Raw genomic sequence first — 23,083 nt, 5'->3', positions numbered from 1 at the left:
CTTACCTTACCTTACCTTATCAGCCGATAGACGGCCACTGCTGGACAAAGGCCTCTTGCATGGACCTCCAAGCACAACGATCTCGTGCCGCCAGCATCCAGCGGCTCCCTGCAACCCGCTTGATATGCTCGGTCGACCTAATGGGGGCTCGACCAACACTGCGCTTTCCGGTGCGGGGTCGCCATTCCAGCACCTTGGGACCCCAACGTCCAAGTGACTTTGGTTCGTCTGCGGATCTTCTCATTCCTGATTCGATCATGCAGAGAAACTCCAAGCATAGCTCGCTCCATCGCCCGCTGAGTGACTTTGAGCCTTTTAATGAGGCCCATAGTCAGCGACCAAGTTCTCGGATTCGTAGGTCATCACTGGCAACACGCACTGATTGAAGACTTTCGTCTCCAAGCACTGAAGAATTTCAGACGAAAAGATGTCGTGGAGTTTCCCGAACGCTGCCCAGCCGAGCTGGATTCGGCGATTTACCTCTTTCTCGAAATTGGACCTACCTAACTGGATCATATGCCCTAGGTATACATATTCGTCTACAATTTCGAGCGCAGAGTCCTCAACAATAACTGGGTGGAGCGGCACATGAGCATGGTACTAAGGTCATCCAGAGTCTCTCGTCTCGTCTCGTCCGCCCTTAGACCTCTTTAATCTGGCCCTATCGCAAAATCCGTTCTTAGCGGATACCTTGTAACAATAGACTACCTCCCTGCCAAATTTCTGACGTTGTGAGTACAAGTCAATAATTTATTTTTGAAAATTAAGGCATTTAATGTTCCCACACACGAGTCCGAATTAACGAACAATTTATTGCATATTGTGTAGTATTTTACAACAAATTAGGGGCAATTAAAAAGTAAGCCATTTTCGGCATTTGTCGCTCTCGTCTATAATTAAATCTCTGAAATATTTACTTTTATTCGCAGATGTGAGGGCCCATACGTTCCAAACGGTACCTACTACAGATTGCCGGCCGAAGAACCTTACAGTTTGCGATGAGTATGATAAGTCTGAGAGAGATAAACTAAAGTACGAATGATGTTATGAATTTTCTGCGACATAGTTTTAAGTAAGTCCTTATTTTATATACGTAGCAAAGTGGAGTTGTGATCGAAGTGAGCCTTATTGGTGTGAAACCTTTTTTATAAACCGTAAAGTCAAAACTGTTAGTCATTATTTTTTTTTATTTACGCGTTCTAAGGTTTAATATAGTTTTTTATTTATACTCATTTTCATTTGAACTGAATAGGGAGATGCAAGTGATTTTAATTTAGGCCAGATATTCCTTTTTCTCACAACAATATTTTTTTACCAAGATAAAATTATAAATTTACGTTCGCTATTGGTGGTTCGAAAAGTGACGTAATTTTCCACAATACCAAGTTCAGACAACGAATAGAAAAGTGTCTTTTGACATTTGTGACGTCACAGTCCACGTTAAACGCCAGATATATTGAAATCACAGATAGAAACTTCCATCTTGTTTAGATATGTATTGATTATTTAATAACGACATATTTTTCCCGAAAGTCTCATAAAAACCATTATAGCTTGATACCTAATTAGCCAGCTAATTGGGCGAATGTTCAAACACATAGCACTAGTTTAAATCGCACATAATTTCTCGAACTACCCCCACTTTGCTATAACACACCTTCTGAAGCGAAACGGTCGAGCAAATTAATTCCATCGCGTTTTTTAATAATAATAATAATAATTTCCAGCGTTGCCCGTTGGCTTGGTATATATTTTTATACAAACAAATAAAGACTTTTTTGTAATACATATAGAACAATGATCTTTTATACGAAGCTATGTGCTATATTATTACGCCATTTTATACCCACAACCAAGCGGACGGCATTCGCCAAGAACTACTAAAAGAATAATATTTTTTATTATATTGTCGCTGTTACCACGTGGGTGCGTATAAACCACAGTTCAGTAATCACACAGTTGGGCAATGTTCAATAAAATTATTTGCGGGAAATCTCAAGCGTGTACGCTGGTTCATAATAATATATTGACTTGAAAGTTATAAGCTCTTTGTAAAATAAATTACGTTGAATATTCAAGATATTATCATGGGAATAAATCTATGAACAGTTTCTTAAGGTCATTGAGTAAAGAGTAATCACGCCCATTGGTTTCTTGATAGAGGCTGTGGCCACTGTAAGCATACGGATATGATTAATTCATAATAATGAGTATGTTATAGATTTAAATCTATTTTGGTGGTGTGCGAGGTTAAATCTCGAAAGTTGTCTCGCATATCGCGCGTTTATGATATTAAAACTGAATGAAACCAATTTATGCATAATATTTAATTATAGTTAATAAATATATTATTTCTACAGAGCGTTTGTGTGTGTAGCGGCCAGTTCACAGCCGTTGTTTAGGCGGATTAACTACCTTACTGTACGATTGTTTGACTGTGATATCAACCGTCTTGCTTCAGTTCGGCAAATATGTTCCATTAATATAAGGCACAAAAGCGGAGACATATTTTTAAATTAAATTATTGAGTATAGACAAGCTAGTTTTGCATAGTTTTTGTTGATTGATGAAGGATCATGAAAGTATTATATATATTATGTATATGCCACGCGTTTTTGTAAGTCGAGTACTTAAATTACGTTTTGCTGTTTCAAACAGACTATTTATTAAATCGTGTTCTGAACAAAATATATTTAAAGGTTCTCAAGTTATGTATCACAGCCTAATTAAGCAGCCAACTTACTCATAAACTCATTCTTGATAAGCGCAAAACATGAGGAATTTTCTCTACTGTGCTTAGTTTCCCTGTATATATGTATTATCGTGTATGTAAATACTTTGTTAGTAGTGGCTATGACTACAGTCTCAACGGGCGAGGATCGAATCTATGACCCCTTGTTGTTGAGTCTAGTTGAACCGTATAAATCTGCCAAGTTAATCAGTTTTTATACTACATTCTACAGAGTTAGAAGGGTAGTAAAAATACTTACTTGACCTCCTTATGCTGATCTACTGCCATCACTGATCATCCTCAATTAATTAAAAAAGACATTACCATTATTAGCTATTTTTAATTTAATTATTTTATGAGTAATAATAGACCACGTTTTTTAGGCTGTGTTACATTTCTGTTGTTCTTCGGTTGTGATAATTCGGATTTGGAAGATACACGCTACGATCCGCTGATTGAAAACTAATAGGACGGTCTTGGTCTAAGAGCCGGCGTTAGAAATATATAACCCCATCTGTTATTCATTAGTGCTATGAAATAAATGATAGATAATGTTCACAGTGACACATTGCCAATAGATTGCCTATTTAAATTGCGGCCAAACACATTTTTCATTCACAATCTTGGAAATCTTGACTTTGATCAATGATTGATTGAATTAATACAGTTAAATAAAGCATAAAATAAACTTTCATTTGTCACATTAGACGACTAAATAACTGATGATGATATATAATTAACACTACTAAACTGTTTATATCTGGTAACCCCACAGCTGCAGTATGACAGCAGGATGTATTTTTTCAATTCTTTTGATTTTTTTATTTTTTGATTTTTTCTTAAATTAACCAATGAGGGAAGAAGATTAAATAAAATAAAAAAATCATTTAATACTATTCGGCCGCAATTTAACTAGGGCGACCTATGTGAAATGTAAATATTGTCTTATCATTTATTTCTTATCCCAATTAAATAACAGATGAGGTTATATATTTGTTATGACGGATCTCGTCTTATCTGTCCTGTAGCGCTACACGATGTATTTTGTAACTCGACCGTTTTCCGATTCGTCTCTATCTCTCTCTGTCTAACACTATATAGTTAAAAAGAGATAGAGTCAAATTTGTAACATACGCTATCGAGTTATAGCCACAGCCATAAAAAATGGTGTTACTGGTCATGTTTGTATTCTGTGTACAAGTGCGGGATAGTTTTGTATGAATTAACTTATAATCCATACAAAACTATATGCAATTTTTAGTCGTAGCGTGGATCCTCCATTTTGTTTACCAATCTATGCGCTGTCAACAATTTTAATTTATTTATTCCAATGTTTTCTATGGTGGCTGGTTAATATAAAAAATAAAAAGTCTTAAATTAAATTAAGTTTTTATTTTGCTTTCATATAAAGGAGAAACCCTATCTCCATACAAACTCAGCCCCAAATTATATGAATGATACAGAGCTGAAAATTTGCTCTAAAATAGGACAATTGAGAGGCGGCAGAAAACCATAAATTAGGACAATTAAGGAGAACTCATGAGGCCAATTTTCATAGAAGTCTGTTATCCCCGTATTCTCACCAGAACGGGAACTACGCGGGTGAAACCGCGGGGCGTCGAGTAGTAATAATTTAAAGAGTGTGATTACTTACCAGAAACAACGATGAATACACTAACGACTAACAAGGAATATTACTTACAAGAAATTGGTGTCAAGCAACGACTTTTGGACATCGTAGGAAAGTAAGTATTTTTAACCGACTTCAAAAAGGAGGAGGTTCTCAATTCGGTTGGTATTTTTTTCTTTTTTTTATTATGTATGTACACCGATTACTCAAAGACGCCTGGACCGATTTCAAAAATTCTTTTTTTGTTTGAAACGGTATAGTCCCCATTTGGTCCCATTGCCATCATGTCAAGATCTGATGATGGAATCCTGGAGAAATTGAGGGGAACTTTCGAAAATTATATAGCTGTCTAGTGTGTTCGTATACTTTTCCATTTAGTACTTTTAAGCACTACAATTTTATGAAGGTTTAAAATCGATCTGATGATGGAGCCATAAAACAGACGAGGGAACTCCTCGGCGATTTACAGCAGTTACCTTGTGTTTGGGCTTGATTAATTTGTATTAATGAGAACTTTCCACATAGATAGGTTGTGAATGTCATTTAGGGGTTTGGTGATGAAGACCAAGGACAATTAAGGGAACTCCTTAACAGTTTACAGTAACTACCTTGTGTTTGGTCTTGATTTATTCGTATTGCTGAGAACTTTTGACCTAGATGAGTTGTGTTTGTTATTAGGGGTCTGATGATGAAGACCAAGGTCAATTAAGGGAACCCCTTAACGGTTTACGGTAGCTACCTTGTGCTTGGGCTTGATTAATTTGTATTGCTGATAATTTTATACCAAGATGGGTTGTGACTGGCAGTAGGGGTCTGATGTATTCGTTTGAGATGAAATTTTACACTAAAAATGGAAAAATAATAAAAATTTTAATAAAAAAAATACAACCGACTTCAAAACCTAAAAACGTACCTACTAAACTAAAAAGTGAAAAATAACATCATAATATTTTCTACCTGCTGATCAGTATGAAGGCGGTGCTTAGCCGGTGTTGTCTTAATTTAAGCCATTTCTGACAGGACCACATGGAACAACACTGTCTGCAAAATCTAAATCTATAAGATATTCTCACATGGCTTGAATTAATACATCAATAGGATAGGAGGAGGACAGGACATTAATAGGAGGTTCAATAAAATTTGTACGCTAGTTTTTCAGTTCTATTAAGCTATAGACATATTATCTAAGTTTCATGAAACAAACTCCCATGTGAGGATAGTTTTGCCAATTTTCCATGTATCAGCACAGGATTTAGAACATAATACAGCGTTTAGTATGACATCTTCGGTATTTTCAATTAGGACGATTTTTCTGAAAATCAAATAACTTATTGTAACGGTCTGTTAGAATAAATTTAATCTATACTAACATTATAAAGCTGCAGAGTTTGTTTGTTCAACAGACAGACGTTCAATCAAACAGATTGAACGCACTAATCTCAGGAACTACTGATCCGATTTGAAAAATTCTTTCAGTGTTAGGTAGCCCATTTATCGCGGAAGGTTATATAGGCTATATATTATCTCCGTATTCATACGGGAACGGGAACCACGCGAGTGAAACCGCGCGGCGTCAGCTAGTATTTATATATTATTGACTATGAGTTACTGAATTATACAAACACTCGTCCGCGAGAATATTTGAAATAAAAGTTTTTCTTTTTCGTAGGATTGCAATGCGTGCTAATTTAAGTTATTTAATAAACTAGCAGATGCTATAGTCATCTCTCGCGTGGAATATGCATTGTTTTGTAATATGTAAAGGGACAACGCAACGTTTTCGATGAAAGCTCTCAGAGGGTTTGAATTTTTCGACACCTCCTGACAAATATCAATTATCCGATATATTTCTACCAATATTTACAAATACAAAGTTAAACACGTAACATAAACTGTCCTCATAAACCACTCTATCTATTAGTGAAAAGCGCATGAAAATACGATCAATAGTTTTCGAGATTATCGTTAATACCTCAGAATACAGGTGTTTTTCTGTATTCTGAGGTTAATACATAGGCACACGCGGTGGAGAAGGAAGTTGCTTTATAGTATGTATTTATAGACACAGGAAAATTCACATTGGTAAGGCAAGTTGTCTGTATTCTATAGCAATAAGTATATTGAATCTATAGATAGCAAACTAAGCAAAGTCTGTGGGGCTAAAGCTTCGGTAGCGGGGATCGGTAGCTTTTGGTGCCTCTGATGCATGAATTTAATTGAACCATAGCGTATTCACGGTAAACAGACGACATGGTAAATATTGATAGTCAAATATCATACGTACTCTAAACAGAATTCGGAATACACGTAATCGAAAACAGGCCTCTTGCAGTTCACATTCTCACATTTCGATATTGGTCCATTGCAAAGTTCGTCTTTTAAAAAATTTGGTAAATAGTAAAAATGTTCTTCAACTATGTCAGATGGCACGCAATAGCCTTTCATTTTTGCTTTTATAAACAGTTTGTCCACTTTCGTGTCGCCTTTACATTTTTCATAGTACTCTTCGTTGATGTTCTTTTTCGTACATAATCCATTTTTTAGATGGAATTTTTCAAAGTAACCTTGTAGATCGTTTATATTGTTATTGTTTTCTTCTGTATCATCGTAACTAACATCGGAATATATACTTATTGTTGGCGAAACAGTTAATCTTTTCGAAGCACTGTCAAGCATTTGGTAAAATTTTCTTTTGCATAGTTCCATTAGACTGCATATAGAGGCATTTATATTTAAAATATGTTCATATTTTCTTGAGAATTTTATTTCTTTATTGAACAGTTCTTTGTTGTTTTGTTTCAATCGTAATAGGATTTTATCTTTGTTGGGATCGTTGCTTGAAGTGCCAAAGCATCTGCAATAAAGAATAATATTTGATTAAGAAAAGCTCAAGCATGCGGACGTAATTCGATTGTTATGATCATCAGTTGAAATTTTTGGATGAGACCCAAGTCTTTTATATTTTTAATATCAACTGTATTAATTATTATCTATACCGTAGTACCTGTATATGTTGAATGTGCAAGTGGAAGGACGTAAGAGGAGAAGAAGGCCAAAGAAGAGATTGTTGTAATTGTGTGAAAGTGGACATGTGTGTAAAAGGAGTGGATGATGAGTTGACGAGTAATAGAGACGAATGGAAAAGATTGACATATTTTTCCGACCCCACTTAAGTGGGATAAGGGTAAGGAGATGATGATGTAGTACCCGTATACTTCGTATATAACATAGTAAGCTATTTAGTCACTTGTATCGTATCTACATTTTTGTCATTACTAAACTATACTTCTAATTGTTACCAGACTTTAGCTACATAGTCACTTTTTTTCCAATCAAATAGTTTGTGTAGAATACTTACCTGTTTGGTATGATTGGATAACTTTTCTAGATACGTCCAATCAAAATCAAATAAGCATTAATAAGTAATTTGTGCTCGGAATCTACCTAATAATAATAGGTTTATACCGTTCTAAATCCGTAGTTTACAAGTTTCGGAGAGGGTGAACGGACAGCTAATTTATCTTACCCATCTCAATTTCTGTATTATCCATCTCATTTGTCCCAATTTTGATTAGCACATCACGGTTTTTAAAATTGAAAGAGCACACACTTTGCTTTTCCTTTTTAACCAAACCAAATTATTAGCAGTCTATGTAAGTATTTACATTATATGTTTCTCCATAGCTAAACTCTTTATCCGATTTTGAAATACAAGTTATTACCATTCGATTCATCATCGTGTCTCGGATAACATTTGCTAAATTTTAACTGACTTCAACAATAAGGAGTTGAGTTTATAGCTTCTCTAGTTTTAAGTTACAGTTTTTTTTTATTTTTTCTCATGTTGTTAAAGTATTGATTTAGATGATAGTAGATACTTACCCTATGTTAAGACTTCGAGTTTGTTGCCCTCTAAACATGTGGTACCAAAGAGAATAGGGTATCGCACTCAAATATTGGTTTCGCCAGAATCTGAATTCACAGTGATGGTAGTTATAGACTGGTCTTTGCGGTAGCCATTGTAAATGATTGTCTAAAAGGAAATAAAGAAACGTTTTATAACTTTAAATTTTAATTTTACCTTTTAGGTTTAGGTTGGCGGGCCTAGGTTGACAACTTGGTTTTATATTCTTTACAACTTAGTCTTTGACTACAATCTCACCTGATGGTAAGTGATGATACAATCTAAGATGGAAGCGGGCTATCTTGTTAGGAGGAGGATGAAAATACACACCCCTTTCGGTTTCTACACGATATCGTACCGGAACACTAAATTGCTTGGCGGCACGCCTTTGCCAGTAAGGTGGTAACTAGCCACGGCCGAAGCCTCCAACCACCCAAACTGACAATGCTAGAATCTTTAACGACCAATATCAGATGTTAATGATAATGCTACGGACCACCAACCACCAATTTCCTAACTCCGGGTTGAGAAAGAAAACTCTGTATCTCACAGCCAGACTCAGGTCTCGGAATACAGAACCTTGTGATCCGAAGTCTCATAGGCTAACCACTGGGTCAACGAGGCAGTTAAAAACGAAGCGTATTTTAGCTAGGTTAGTGCTTCTAGAAGGCTAGATACCTAGTCTATGGGCCTCATAAGAAAGCTCAGAGTCACACAACAGCCAATGAAACGAGCTATGCTCGGGGTATCTCTGCATGATCGAATCATAAATAAGGAGATCCGTGGAAGTACGAAAGTCACCGAAATAGCGCAACGAGTCGTGAAGCTGAAGTGACGGGACACATAGTTCAATGAGCCGATGGATTTTGGGATCCCAAGGTGCTGTAATGGCGACCCCTCACAAGAAAGCGCAGGGTTGGTCAACCCCCCACCAGGTGGACTGACGACATCAAGCGAGTTGCAGGGATTCGCTGTATGCAGACGGCTCAGGATCGTAATGTATGGAAGTCCCTTTAAAAGGCCTATGTCCTGCAGTGGACGTCCATCGGCTGACATGATGATGATGATGATGATGTCACTTGGTCTTATTTTGTGTGACTATGCAAACATTAGATAGATAGTTTGTGTAATCTGGTTTCTCGTAGTTACCAGTCCTGGATTAGCCTAAAAGCTATTTAAGCAATCCAAGGCATCCTGTCTATGCACGTTCGAAATTGAAAAGCGATATGATTGAAATAAATGTTAATACATGCAGACGGTAGAATATAACATAATATTCACCATAAAGGGTACGTATGAACATTTTTTTATAATTAATTCTTTGTAGTTTACTTAAGAATAGGGGGATTCACAATCCCACAGACGATCATTCAGACATGAAGTTATCTTAATCCGGCACTGGTAGTTACTGATTTCAAACAATGATTACAAATTTCTTGAGCAGTTTCCGTAAGTCACTAGTTAAATAGGTCAAACAGATCAATAAGGAAGCGCTAAACTTGATTTATAACGGCTAGTTTGTAATCTACTGACATAACTACAACGGCTTCCGTTGCTTTACGAGCGACACTAAATCTACCAGTATTGGGAGCATCCAATGTGGATTGTTTGACTTATTGCAATCAGTTCAATATTGCACCGACGTCCGACAATAAGTTTTACAAGCCTTTATTTAATTTTCTCTGTTAGTAGGTAGGTTTGATAGAGCAGGTAAAAATCCGTTTGATGCGATGCGTCCTACAAGTGCGATGCGGATCTGAGGACGCCTGCCTTTATCGTGCTCTACATAATTTTCTTCTTTAAGAGCGCGCAGTGCGTCGGTACGATATGGATAAAATTCGAAGCGCAAACGAGACGCCGAATCATGACTTTCAGGTGAGTGAAAAGCACGGAGCGATTGACGCGCGACGCAAATTTTATGACGTGAGCGCCAAAACCATTTTTACCTAATTGCAAGTAAATTAAACAACATAACGAAAAACAAAATGGCCATGTTCAAGATATATACCTAATTTTCTATACAAAACAAAAATTTAAGAAAATAAGTTTGCTTTTCCTGAGATTGAAAGCAAAATGTGAGCAAAACATGTATTTTTTAAAAAAATAAACTATCGAGAAAAGTTTTACAAATTGTGTATTTTGTATAGTCATAACGAAGCTAACACTTTGAAATATTATTTACCCAATATCAGGCTTCTAACTTTTCCAGAATCTGAGATCCAGAACCATTTGTAACCACCAAATTACATATTGCACACTCTTAATTTCGTTGTTCAGAGTCTCATGGAAGATAATTGATAAACGATCCAAAAGATTTAAAATATTTTAGACAGGAATGTAAAAAAAATAAATTCCTTACGTTAATAAATTACGAATGATGGAATACGTCAATCTAATATGAAATACTTCTATAATTATGAGGAATACGAATAGGTATTGTGTTTAAAAAATGCTTGTTAAAAAGTCACTCACACTAGTGGAATAACACTGAAACATAGTGACGTGAATTACCACAAACCGATAGGTATCGTAGCGCCCGCAGTTCAGACATCCTCAACGGCAATTCACGTAATTCATTTTCATCTAGAATCAAAAACTTAAGGCTCCTCATATCGCCGATTTCGTCCGGTATATATTGCAATCTATTGCCACTGAGGTCCAAGCACTTAAGGCGAATCAACTTCGATATCTCTCTGGGCAACTTCGTAATGTCATTCCCGCTTAGATATAAGCTCTCTAGGTTGTTCAGTCTACCGATGTCGTTCGGTATACGGGATATTAGGTTTTCCTTTAAATAAATGTCTGTTATTTCGGTTTCGTCGCCTTCTAAACGGTGAAGCGGGAATTCTGTAAAACCTCTGTAGTTCCAATGAAGGACGTTGTTTACAGCTTGTTTGTAATCCATTTTTGTTTCTTTTCTATGTTTTTGTTTCATTAATTATTCATTTATCTTTTCACATTGTCTTTGAAACTGAGTAGTTTTATTCCGTTACTTGTGGTTTGCCTATTTTATTTGTTAAGGCACTATGTTCTTTATTTAATTTAGTCAATCGTTTTCAATTTAGCTATTTTAAATTTGTTAACACGATTAAAGTATCTACTGCTATTTTCACAACAAAGACGCGTCTATCTTGTTCCCGTCCCAGAAACACTGCGTCTACTTCGGAGGTTAGGGAGAATTATTTTTAAATCTGTAGCAAGGTCTTACATTTAAAATTAGACCATCAATTTTATTGAATTTAGCCACCTTACTAGTATATATATTAATTTTTCTTACTATCTTCTTGTACTATTTACTTGAGTTGCGTTGTTGTATATTTTACTTTACCTAGGTTTATCTATTTATAAATAATCAATGAATGTTTCTACATAATCCTGTATCTCTTAAGGCCGAGCAGGTTACTGGTTTAAAAAATAAAGATATTTTTTTAATCTCATGGTGAGATTAACCATGTACCTACGCAGGAGATATTATAGTGCACAAGTGTATGCACAAGCACAGGTGCACTCTCTTTTTCCTTATTCTCAGGTAAATAATCAAGCGCAGGACCGATCGCTTTAAGTGCTCTCTGAGGCACGGGGTTGTACCAACACCGCCCACTTCCCAGGCTGCAATTAAGTATTTTGTTGTAAGAAAAATCCCTATAATCAATTTTGGCCCGACCCGGGATTCGAACCCTGGACCTTTGTAGCTGAATTAGCTTGGCAATGTGGCAGTTGTTAGAGCAGAGCAGTCTCATTGTAAAATAACAAAATAAAAGGCTGTAAGGCATATGAAATATAACCTAAACAAAAATGGGAATGTAATAAACAGTGAAATGTATTCGATATTGTGTAGGTATAGTGTTTGGCTTGTATCCAAAAATCGTGAATATGCCGGTCGAGGACGCGCCCATAGACATAAACAATGCGTAAATGGGCGCGTTACTTTTGATATCATCTCTTGGCTTATATTTTATACTAGCTGACGCCGCGCGGTTTTACCCGCGTGGTTCACGTTCCCGTAGAAATACGGGGATAATATTAAGCCTATAGCCTTCCTCGATAAATGGGCTATCTAACACTGAAAGAATTTCTCAAATCGGACCAGTAGTTCTTGAGATTAGCGCGTTCAACCAAACAATCAAACAAACTCTTCAGGTTTATAATATTAGTATAGACTAGCGGACGCGAGTGATTTGGTCCGAACAAAATTCAGTTTTATACAAAAACCACGGCAACCATGGATTTTTCTGGAGAAAAAGTAGTCTACTGTTGCTCAATAACCTCTTCTCATCCTGATGCATGATGTCATGCAGATAGCGACCAACACACTATCAGTTCTGCCGTTAAAGCTGCAGGCACGTGGACTTATTGGATGGTGAGTGGCTAGCATTATGGAATTACGATTCAGATGTTATTGATAATGATCGAAACCTACTGCATATCCTTCTTCCAGTTATTGTTAAATGGGAGAATTTCTTGAAAGTAAGTAAAGCTCAATGTCTCATAGCCCAATCGAGGTTGGAACCCAGGACCTCAAACTTCGAAGCCATATAGGCTAATCACTGAACTAACGGGGAAGGTAACAAAATATACAAAATTTAATAAAATAGTAAATTATTATTAGGTAAATATCCAAGTTTTATTTAAATACAAGTATTGACTAATTACAATCAGACTTTGAAGAATATTTTAGGTAGGTACATGTATAGATAGATATAGGTACATTGGTAAAAGTTAGGTATCTAAGTATGTACATATTTTAATATAATTAAGTCAGGACTTTAAGTTCAAGTAAATATAAGACATTTTCATGTGCCTATAATTAATACTATAATTTTCCAAATAAGTACCTAATATTATAAATACAAAAATATTTGTGATAGAGCCGTTACAGAAGTTCTTAATCAAAAATTTAGCATTAAATTTTTCAAAGAACTTTTATTTTTAAATATGATATGTAGATAGAATACGTTGCCGCAGCTGCTCTGCTAGTAAAACCGCGCGGTTTCTACGTTAATGGTTTTTATTGGTACGCATCTTGGATTTACTAATCGATGAATGAAATCCTCGTATGGAAGACAGTTTTTAAATATTTACCTATCTTATAGTATACATAAGTCTGTTTAATATTTGAAACAAAAGCGAAAAGAGATTCGTCTTCGAAAAACAAACAACTCTTGTAACTTACGAGTATTTAGTGCAACAATGGTTGTACACATTTATGAAACTTGTACGTAAGTATGTATAGTTGTATTTTAACTATAGCTTGTCAACTTCGTAACACTCCCGACCGGGGGGCGTGTAACTATGAATGAAAACTCACGACTGATGCACCTCACTTCCCCGCACGCACGATTTTACACTCACGCAGTCTTTCCCCCCATCGCCCGCATATCATGGGAGTGTCATCAACGAACTTGCCAGACTAGGATAGGTAGGTACTGTACGTACAAAATGTACAAATTAGAAAATTTCGTCTTCAATACAGTTTCGAGATGAGTTCTTAGGGTAGTCAGTGCATTGTATCCATGAAGTGCACGTCTCTGTATGTGAGTAAGTACTTATATAAAACTAATGAAGGATTTTTTTGATTCGAAATTTAAAATCGATTGATCAAGAAATCGATCAGTTTAACGTTCTGTCGTCATCTGCGTTTTGCTGCGGCTATGTATTCTATGTGTCTTTATCCTAAACTCTAGTAATAAATCTCTATAGAATAATAGTTTATAGTATAAAATACGTTTAATATTGTGCTCTAATAAACTCTAATCTGAGAAATGTATCTTGGTCTTTTTAACGCGAAAATTGATAATAATAATGTAGATAGGTAAACGAATTGTAGTCGAGAAAGAGCAGCTGAAAAGGTTACATTAAGGAGCATAAGTAAAATAGAAAACTACTTTTAAAAGTCTTTTGGTTAATCTATAAACGTATAAACGAACACCACAACAAGACGTCCAAATACTCGTATGCTATGGACGTAGCAACCATTACCCAGGGTGCTACGTCCAAAACATGGGAAGACGGGGATAAAAAGTAGTTTATATTTATCGGTGATGATGATGAGATGTAGCTTTCTATTACCCCGACAACCTTGCCAAACCTCTTTAATATTAGTTAGATATAAGCAACTATAAGTGTCGCCGCACATGGGCCACACGCGACATCCACAAACGCCGCTACAAGAAGCAAGAAGGGGCCACAAAAGTAGCTGAAGCGCGCGACAGCCACTTGTGGTCGGTGGCTGTAACTTTTTTAACCCATACATGCAGTATCATAATCGCGCGAGTGCTGTTTTGCGGCGTTTTGTGTCGGCGCCACAAGAAGCGAGCAGCGACGATTGTAGCGTGTGGCGGCCACCGGCGTCAACCGTGTGCGGCGAGTCCATATAAAATGTATGAAAACTACAGGAAATATGCCGGTACCGGCGTTGTGGTTGTGGCCGGTGGCCTGTGAGTGGGAGCCCTTAGACTGCATTTAGCATTAAGTCATATCTATTGCAGTAATCTCTCGCCGAATAAAAGAAAGATACTCCTAAGATTCAGACGTCAAGTTTGGTCACCATTTTAACGTTATCTAGGTCACAGTCTGAAGTCCAAAACGCCTAATTTTAGGCGTTTTTTTTAATGTCAGGCATGTATGTCTGTTCTCCTCCAATTAAACGAAAAGCCTCTGTTTAGTGACTTTCAGATTTGAGACCGCCCTCCATAACCGCTGAGTTTTTGATGTTTCAATAATTATTTCGTTGATTTGAGTTAAACGCTTAGAATCTACGCAGGATCCTGATACGTCGGGGTTTCTTGGTACATTCTTCGTCGCTGTCGAATGAGGATTGTCTGCTGCTCATCATCAGTGCTTGGACCTCAGGGCTCAGAGGTAGGACTGGGGTTGACGAACGGCGTACCATGGGGGCTGGTCTGGCACCTAAAATGAAATTTTCGAGTACATTTGTAAGATACTGTTTATTGTTTGTGTTATTTACGATAAAGCTGCTCATAAAAAACACAAACAGTAATGTCGACTGGTGGGAGGCTTCGGCCGTGGCTAGTTACCCTATCGGTACAGACGTACCGACAAGCGATTTAGCGTTCTCGGACGATATCGTGTAGAACTGAAAGGGGTGTCGGTTTTCATCCTCCTCGTAACAAATTAGGCCGCTTCCATTTTAGATTGCACCATCACTTACCATAAGGTGAGATTGTAGTTAAAAGCTAACTTGTAAACAATAAAAAAAAAGTTTTCTTTGGCACACGAGGGATGATCATCAATATATTAATACTAACTGAACCTGCAAACGTTGTTTTGCCTTATAAAAAATATAAAAAAAGGGTGAACCACCCTTATCATTTAGGGGTATAAAAATAGATGTTGGCCAATTCTTAGAGCTGTTTCCCAACGCTGACTTTCCTACCACTGCTGAGTTTATTAAAATTTAAAATAATAATAAATAATAAGGTAATAAGGCTTCGAACTACGAGTAGGTATATTGCCGGTACCTGCTATCCTACTTCCAGATCATGACTTTTAAAAGTTAGCAGATAAGTGAAAATGTAGCAATTATGGAGTAAATCTAATTACTATACAATATAATCAGCTTAACCTATAAAGACTAGTTAATTAAATTAAATTATAGGTACCTAGTCAATACCCACAGAAAATAGAAAACGCTGAAGCTACTACTACTAAGTAGCGCTCAATATCTACTTACCTACATACTTTTTTACACTCATAAGTATCGACTGAAATGGTTGATACCTTTGATTATTCATTTAGAAACATGTCCATTCCACAGAGGCGTACCTACTTATCATCATATCAGCCGATGGACGTCCACTGCAGGACATAGGCCTTTTGTAGGGACTTCCAAACATCACGATACTGAACCATCTGCATCCAGCGAATCCCTGCGACTCGCTTGATGTCGTCAGTCCACCTGGTGGGGGGTCGGCCAACACTGCGCTTACTAGTGCGGGGTCGCCATTCCAGCACTTTGGGACCCCAACGTCCATCGGCTCTTCGAACTATGTGCCCCGCCCATTGCCACTTCAACTTCGCAACTCGTTGAGCTATGTCTGTGACTTTGGTTCTTCTGCGGATCTCCTCATTTCTGATTCGATCACGCAGAGATACTCCTAACATAGCTCGTTCCATCGCCCGCTGTGACTCTGAGCCTTCTTATCAGGCCCATAGTTAGCGACCAAGTACCTACTTATCTACCTGCATAAATATAAACTTGTATATCTATGGTCAATGGTGATAGCCAAAGATACATCTGCGGTAGGTAAACAATTTCTTTGGATCATGGCTCTAAGCCATTATATTTAGTAGACCATCAAAATACGTTGCTGACGTTTGCTGCGTACTTATATGCATATTTTTTTTGGAAATAGACTGATGTCCTCCTTGACATATTCTTCTGTTTTGACATCTTGGCTGCAATGTCTAGAGTGCACCCGGATGTGACTGGCAAAACCTAACTCAGTTTTAGAAGCGCGGTTGCACCACTGGCAAAATAGCTGACCACTACTATTGTAATTATAGGTAACTAAGTAGACGTTTGCCTAGTCTTTCGCAGGTGCCTTTTTGCATCTAGACTGTGGTCTAGATCTTCTAAACGTGTTGCTTCAGGTTCAGAGGATTAACAATTTTCGTTTATAGACTTACGCCACGTGACCTTTTGCAACGCAAACTGTATCTAATTGTCCGAAGGTATACCTACATTTAATATATTTTTTTGGAATATTGTAATTAGTGTATAGGAAGAAAAAGTAGAGAATTAGAAAGCCCAATCATCGTTAATATTGAGTGACATAAGCGTAATAACACCTACTACATGCAAAAAAAGCAGTAATCGTTATATTACCTGATAATATTTCAGTCGTCTGACAGACCTTGTAAGAAATTAAATAAATATAAACAGCAGGTAGAGGTGACAAAAAGTTCAACATCGATAACAAACTTAATGACAGGAACATTCATGTAGCAAAGGTATATTATATAACTTATGTTATCGGTGAATTTATTAGAGAATTCCGAAAGATTAAATATTCTATTTGTTAATGACAATCATTTTGAGAATAATTAATGTTACTTTCATACTAATCTAAGTCATTGGTCTCGTTAAAAATTTTTTGGGATTTTTTTTGTGCAATACTTGAATACTAATAAATGTGACTCCATAACTTACCGAAATCTTTTATTCGCCTGTAACACGTTAAAATTGCTATTGTCACGGGTAAGGTAGTACTTTATTACTGGGTAATAGCAAATAGGTAAACTTAGGTAACGTAAAAATATGAATATGTAGGACATTAGCTGGCTTACAGAATAATTTCGCATTTCTCTAATAAATTCGAGCGTAATATCAAAAGGTATTTGCATACAATTATAAATCGAAATCTTGTGTAAAATGGAATGAAAATTGCAAAATAAAATAATAAATAACAGACTTACCAATCAGCTTTGCAACTGACTCCCTTTTAACTAACTTGTGTTCCGCGGGAGTCACTCCGATAGACGCTGGTGCTGAGTTTTTAGTTTGAGTCTTTTCAACAAGGTATGAATTGGTAGACTCCGCTCGAGTATACGGTCTGCTTTCTCGAGGGCTTTTCTTCTCTTCATTGTCAGTCGCCACGGATTCTGCAATCTGGAACAGCTGAAGGCTGAACTTGCTGGATTCCCTTCGCAACATCTTCTTATTCGCAAACTCGGCCAACGATTGCCTTCTTTCTCCGTCAGGATTGAGTTTCCTTCTTGCACGTTCCTCCTCTTTCACTTTCAGCACATCAAACAAAGCGCTGAGGAGCAGTATAAATAAAAACACAGTTATGCCTAGAACTGTGATGGTATTGTTTCCAAGATCCATGTCTTTGAATTTGGACCTTTTTATCTTGACCAACTGAGGTTTTTGCGTGAAAACTTCCAATGCACTGCATGCGTTTTTCAGAAATAAAGGTATCATTTTCGGCTTCACAACATTCTGCTGTGAGTTGTTTGCTCTAACTCCCGCCTTTCTGTCTGTGTTTACATCAGATTCCAGCGGTTTTTCTTCGTTTACATGCGTCGTAAACCACAAATGTACATTGTAGAAGCAATAAAAAATAACGCACAGTATGAAGAGTAATATCTTACGCTCGTTCATGTTTACATCGCAAAAACGCTGGTTTGTTTTGACAGGGCCTCGTGCGTGCGTTTCTTACGTTTGCTGTAATGTGATTGTTTAAAAAAAAACGCTAAAAGCTCACACCGATTTGTGCTTCGTTCTGGCTTTTAATGATTGTTTATGAGTATTTTGATGCACTGAACACAACTGGGAGCCACGTCGGGCTTTGTTTTGTATTAGGTGGTTACTACGCTTTGCGCATGTGCGGTTTTCTATTAGCCGAAGCGCAGGGGTCGTCTTGCTTGTAGTGGAATCCATTTGTACGAAAGCACACGAGGACATTGTACAAACTATCCATCGATATGGCTTGCTACTCGCTCATTTCACACAAAATATTATGTTTCATTAGCGTTATCAGATTTCCTCCTCGGTTGTTCGTGTCTTATCAGTTTTGTTTTTATCAATTTCGTTTGGGAGCTTCGTTATCAGTGCATCCTATTGACATTGATAAATCGATCAAGTTTAATCAATTTTATTAATTGAATGTTGAGGGCGCTTCTGTTAACATTTGCAATGTAATGTTGAATCTTTTTGCATCCGTGCGAAGCCGGGGCGGGTCGCTAGTTATACATATAAACCTTCCTCTGCAATCACTTTATCTATTACAATAACCGCATCAGAATCCGTTTCCTAGATTTAAGGATACATAGGGACATAGGGACATAGGGACATAGGGACATAGGGACATAGGGACATAGGGACATAGGGACATAGGGACATAGGGACATAGGGACATAGGGACATAGGGACATAGGGACATAGGGACATAGGGACATAGGGACATAGGGACATAGGGACATAGGGACATAGGGACATAGGGACATAGGGACATAGGGACATAGGGACATAGGGACATAGGGACATAGGGACATAGGGACATAGGGACATAGGGACATAGGGACATAGGGACATAGGGACATAGGGACATAGGGACATAGGGACATAGGGACATAGGGACATAGGGACATAGGGACATAGGGACATAGGGACATAGGGACATAGGGACATAGGGACATAGGGACATAGGGACATAGGGACATAGGGACATAGGGACATAGGGACATAGGGACATAGGGACATAGGGACATAGGGACATAGGGACATAGGGACATAGGGACATAGGGACATAGGGACATAGGGACATAGGGACATAGGGACATAGGGACATAGGGACATAGGGACATAGGGACATAGGGACATAGGGACATAGGGACATAGGGACATAGGGACATAGGGACATAGGGACATAGGGACATAGGGACATAGGGACATAGGGACATAGGGACATAGGGACATAGGGACATAGGGACATAGGGACATAGGGACATAGGGACATAGGGACATAGGGACATAGGGACATAGGGACATAGGGACATAGGGACATAGGGACATAGGGACATAGGGACATAGGGACATAGGGACATAGGGACATAGGGACATAGGGACATAGGGACATAGGGACATAGGGACATAGGGACATAGGGACATAGGGACATAGGGACATAGGGACATAGGGACATAGGGACATAGGGACATAGGGACATAGGGACATAGGGACATAGGGACATAGGGACATAGGGACATAGGGACATAGGGGCATAGGGGCATAGGGGCATAGGGGCATAGGGGCATAGGGGCATAGGGGCATAGGGGCATAGGGGCATAGGGGCATAGGGGCATAGGGGCATAGGGGCATAGGGGCATAGGGGCATAGGGGCATAGGGGCATAGGGGCATAGGGGCATAGGGGCATAGGGGCATAGGGGCATAGGGGCATAGGGGCATAGGGACATAGGGACATAGGGACATAGGGACATAGGGACATAGGGACATAGGGACATAGCGATATAGGGACAGAGAAAGCGACTTTGTTTATACTATGTAGGGTGCTAAAGTGTTTACATAAGTATTTTATTCAATCTCAAGATGCCTTTGGCTTTAAATAAAGCAATTCCGCCGCGCCGAGCTATGATTAGAAGTGTGATTCGATTATGCATTTCCGTTAGGCGGCAATTTCTAGTGGAGCTTTATTGTACTTAAGCCTAGCGCCCCAAATTCGTATAAAAAAAATCAGTGTAGGTTTACCTACCCCCTGGTGCCACCGTTGCACTACGCTAGCTCGTGCTAAGCTAGTGTTCGTCTAAGAGTAAGATTTTTTTTATATACCTACCTATTTTTTTATTTTTTACAAGTTAGCCTTTGACTACAATCTCACCTGATGGTAAGTGATGATGCAGTCTAAGATGGAAGCGGGCTAACTTGTTAGGAGAAAGATGAAAATCCACACCCCTTTCGGTTTCTACACGGCACCGTACCGGAACGCTAAATCGCTTGGCGGTACGTCTTTGCCGGTAGGGTGGTAACTAGCCACGGTCGAATCCTCCCACCAGCCACACCTGGACAAATTAAGAAAATCTCAATCTGCCCAGCCGGGGATCGAACCCAGGACCTCCGTTTTGTAATTCCACCGCGCAAACCACTGCGCCACGGAGGCCGTCATAATTACCTATACCTACTTACCACGTTGTATAGCAGCTTGTGCCACTCTAAGCTGCTATCTGCTCTGTGTTTACTCTATTTTAAAGTTTAAAAAAATATTAAAAAGTTTTATTTGAACAACTTAAAAATAGGATACATAAAAAAATTCAAAATCAGAAAATAAACTAAAAAAAAGCGAAAAATAATGTACGTTTAGTTTTACTTTCTGATTTTGAAGTCGGTTATTTCTTTTTATTCTTACATATTTAGTGATAGGTACTCCTTGTGTGGAGTAGGGTAGATACCTTTCTTTGTATATTATTTTTTTAGTACAATAAACAATAAATATGATGAAATATTGCCCAAAAAGTTATCGCAGTGTAAAAGTGTTTATTAAATGCACATCTAAGCACCTTAGCTGTAAGGAAAGCAATATCGCCGAGCTACGATTAAAAAAGTGTGTTTCGATATTGCATTCCGGTTAGGCGGCGAGAAATCCAAAAAGATTTCCAGATTTCCATTTCGCGCTCCGCTGCATCCGGCTGCGCATTAAAATCTACGAATGTACAATTTTTGAATCAATTTCGATTTTGCCGCTAAAAGCAAACAGTAATGCGAAAAATAATTTTTACTTATTTTTGGATTTACTCCCTATGGAACAATTTCCGTACAAGGCGCCCGAGGTATCAGTTTCAAGGATTCAAATCATCAAATCTTAAGGATCTCTAGCAAAGGGTTGCCATGAAGCAAACTCTCTAGCGAATAGAAATTTCTCGTGATATCCGGTAGACGATGACAAAAAAGTACTTTTATTGATTACTTCGACGGTTCAGACGCTATACCTTTGAAGCCAGTTTCCACCATTACGGTCCAAAATCAATAGTGGCCTACTTACTTAAAGTAGGATCATGAGCTGACAAAGTTTTAGGTTTTATAAATCTACGAATGTCTGGTTATGACAGGCCCTCAATCTATGAGACAAGTCTAATATTGTGTTTCGCATGCAACGAGCACCACGGAAACGGCACTGGTTACTATCATTATCATCATATCATGATATCAGCCGATGGACGTCCACTGCAAGGACTTCCAAACATCACGATCCTGAGCCGCCTGCATCCAGCGATTCCCTGCTTCATGTCGTCAGTCCACCTGCCAAGGGGTCTACCAACACTGCGCTTTCTAGTGCGGGGTCGCCATTCCAGCACCATGGGTCCATCGGCTCTTCGAATTACGTGCCCCGCTTATTACCGCAGTTATTTTTCATTTTGGTAACCATATTAAGCAGTACTAAGTACGAATAGGTAGTAGGCATAACCCGTGGCTAGTTACCACCGTACCGGCAAAGGCGTAGCGCCAAGCGATTTAGCGTACCGGTACAATGCCGATAGATACCGTCAGATGTAGGGACAGACTTAGCCATATTCCAGGTAAGCCTGCTTCCATCTTAGACTGCATAGTCACTTAATATCAGTTGAGATCGCAGTCAAGGGTTAACTTTTCATTGCATAAAAATGTAGGTACATACTCGTATATTTTACTTACAGCTTTATTTGTCTGAACTTTTTTATCAGTGATTCTCTTCGGATAGATCCTTTGAACATTGAAGTCATAAATTGATAGGAAAGTCTTATTTCGTGCGCAAAGATAGGGTTGTCAATTTTGAGTAAAGTATTAATCTAAGTCAAGCATGAAATATTATTAAGGTTCTTTTTTTTTCAAAGTAAATAGGCTGGTGGGAGGCTTCCGTAGCTAGTGGCTCCCTACCGGCAAAAACGTACCGCCAAGAGATTTAGCGTTCCGGTACGATGTCGTGTAGAAACCGAAAGAGTTTTAATTCGACTATTAACAAGTTATCCCGCTTCCATCTTAGATTGCATCATCACTTACCATCAGGTGAGATTGTTTTCAAGGGCTAACTAATTGTAGAGAAAAAAAAGAAATATTAGTATAAATAGGCTCATAATAGTCCATTAGATAGAAAATAGATATTTGCTATACATATCCATGAGCGAAAATATTCATTGAAATGACTATTGCTTCTCTTACTTATCTAAAAATGGTGATTCTTTATGTCTACTTACTTAAAATTAAAACTACTAAAGTTTTAATTTTATTGTCCTCACTTGTGACAAACACGATTGTTTTGAAGACAAGTCGAATGTCAATGCATTGTACGAATTAAAAGCAATTA

The 23,083-nt window shown here is 38.0% G+C and overlaps 3 protein-coding genes across 4 annotated transcripts in view; 2 read left to right on the top strand and 1 right to left on the bottom strand.

Annotated features, from left to right (window-relative positions):
* Positions 1 to 4,115, top strand: part of LOC112050597 (PAN2-PAN3 deadenylation complex catalytic subunit PAN2) — a 28,567-nt gene extending 24,452 nt beyond the window's left edge. Inside the window, exon 22 of the mRNA XM_024088892.2 lies at positions 930 to 4,115. The gene's annotated coding sequence lies outside the window, so the exon portion shown is untranslated. The remainder of the gene's footprint in view (positions 1 to 929) is intronic.
* Positions 4,116 to 5,508: 1,393 nt separating this feature from the next.
* LOC112050599 (leucine-rich repeat-containing protein 28-like) lies at positions 5,509 to 18,716 on the bottom strand. 2 transcript variants are annotated; one of them, XM_052885437.1, is made up of 4 exons: positions 17,704 to 18,716; positions 8,244 to 8,394; positions 6,646 to 7,215; positions 5,509 to 5,673 (listed from the first exon to the last, which is right to left on the bottom strand). In XM_052885437.1, exons 1-4 carry the CDS (start codon positions 18,389 to 18,391, stop codon positions 5,553 to 5,555), a joined length of 1,530 nt encoding a protein of 509 aa, XP_052741397.1. In that variant the 5' UTR covers positions 18,392 to 18,716; the 3' UTR covers positions 5,509 to 5,552. The 2 variants fall into 2 exon arrangements, with proteins under 2 accessions (XP_052741397.1, XP_052741396.1); XM_052885436.1 differs by lacking the exon at positions 17,704 to 18,716 and adding an exon at positions 10,777 to 11,448.
* The window catches only part of LOC128198728 (larval cuticle protein LCP-17-like), a 28,301-nt gene continuing 15,295 nt past the window's right edge, over positions 10,078 to 23,083 (top strand). Inside the window, exon 1 of the mRNA XM_052885438.1 lies at positions 10,078 to 10,140. Coding sequence (XP_052741398.1) covers positions 10,093 to 10,140 — 48 coding nt within the window. The 5' untranslated portion in view covers positions 10,078 to 10,092. The remainder of the gene's footprint in view (positions 10,141 to 23,083) is intronic.

Source organism: Bicyclus anynana, chromosome 14, assembly GCF_947172395.1.
Source record: "Bicyclus anynana chromosome 14, ilBicAnyn1.1, whole genome shotgun sequence".
In the NCBI taxonomy this organism is placed as follows: domain Eukaryota; kingdom Metazoa; phylum Arthropoda; class Insecta; order Lepidoptera; family Nymphalidae; genus Bicyclus; species Bicyclus anynana.
The sequence above is the reverse complement of the archived record's forward strand: the minus strand, read 5'-3'. Positions and strand labels throughout refer to the sequence as shown.

Bases quoted from the DNA above. Each gene is read 5' to 3' on its own strand.
- LOC112050599 (XM_052885437.1), bottom strand. From the start codon at position 18,391: ATGAACGAGCGTAAGATATTACTCTTCATACTGTGCGTTATTTTTTAT. The intron at 8,395-17,703 runs GTAAGTCTGTTA...ATTTCCTTTTAG, and splicing joins GTCAGTTGCAAAGCTGATTG to ACAATCATTTACAATGGCTA. The intron at 7,216-8,243 runs GTAAGTATCTAC...TCTTTATTGCAG, and splicing joins ACTCGAAGTCTTAACATAGG to ATGCTTTGGCACTTCAAGCA.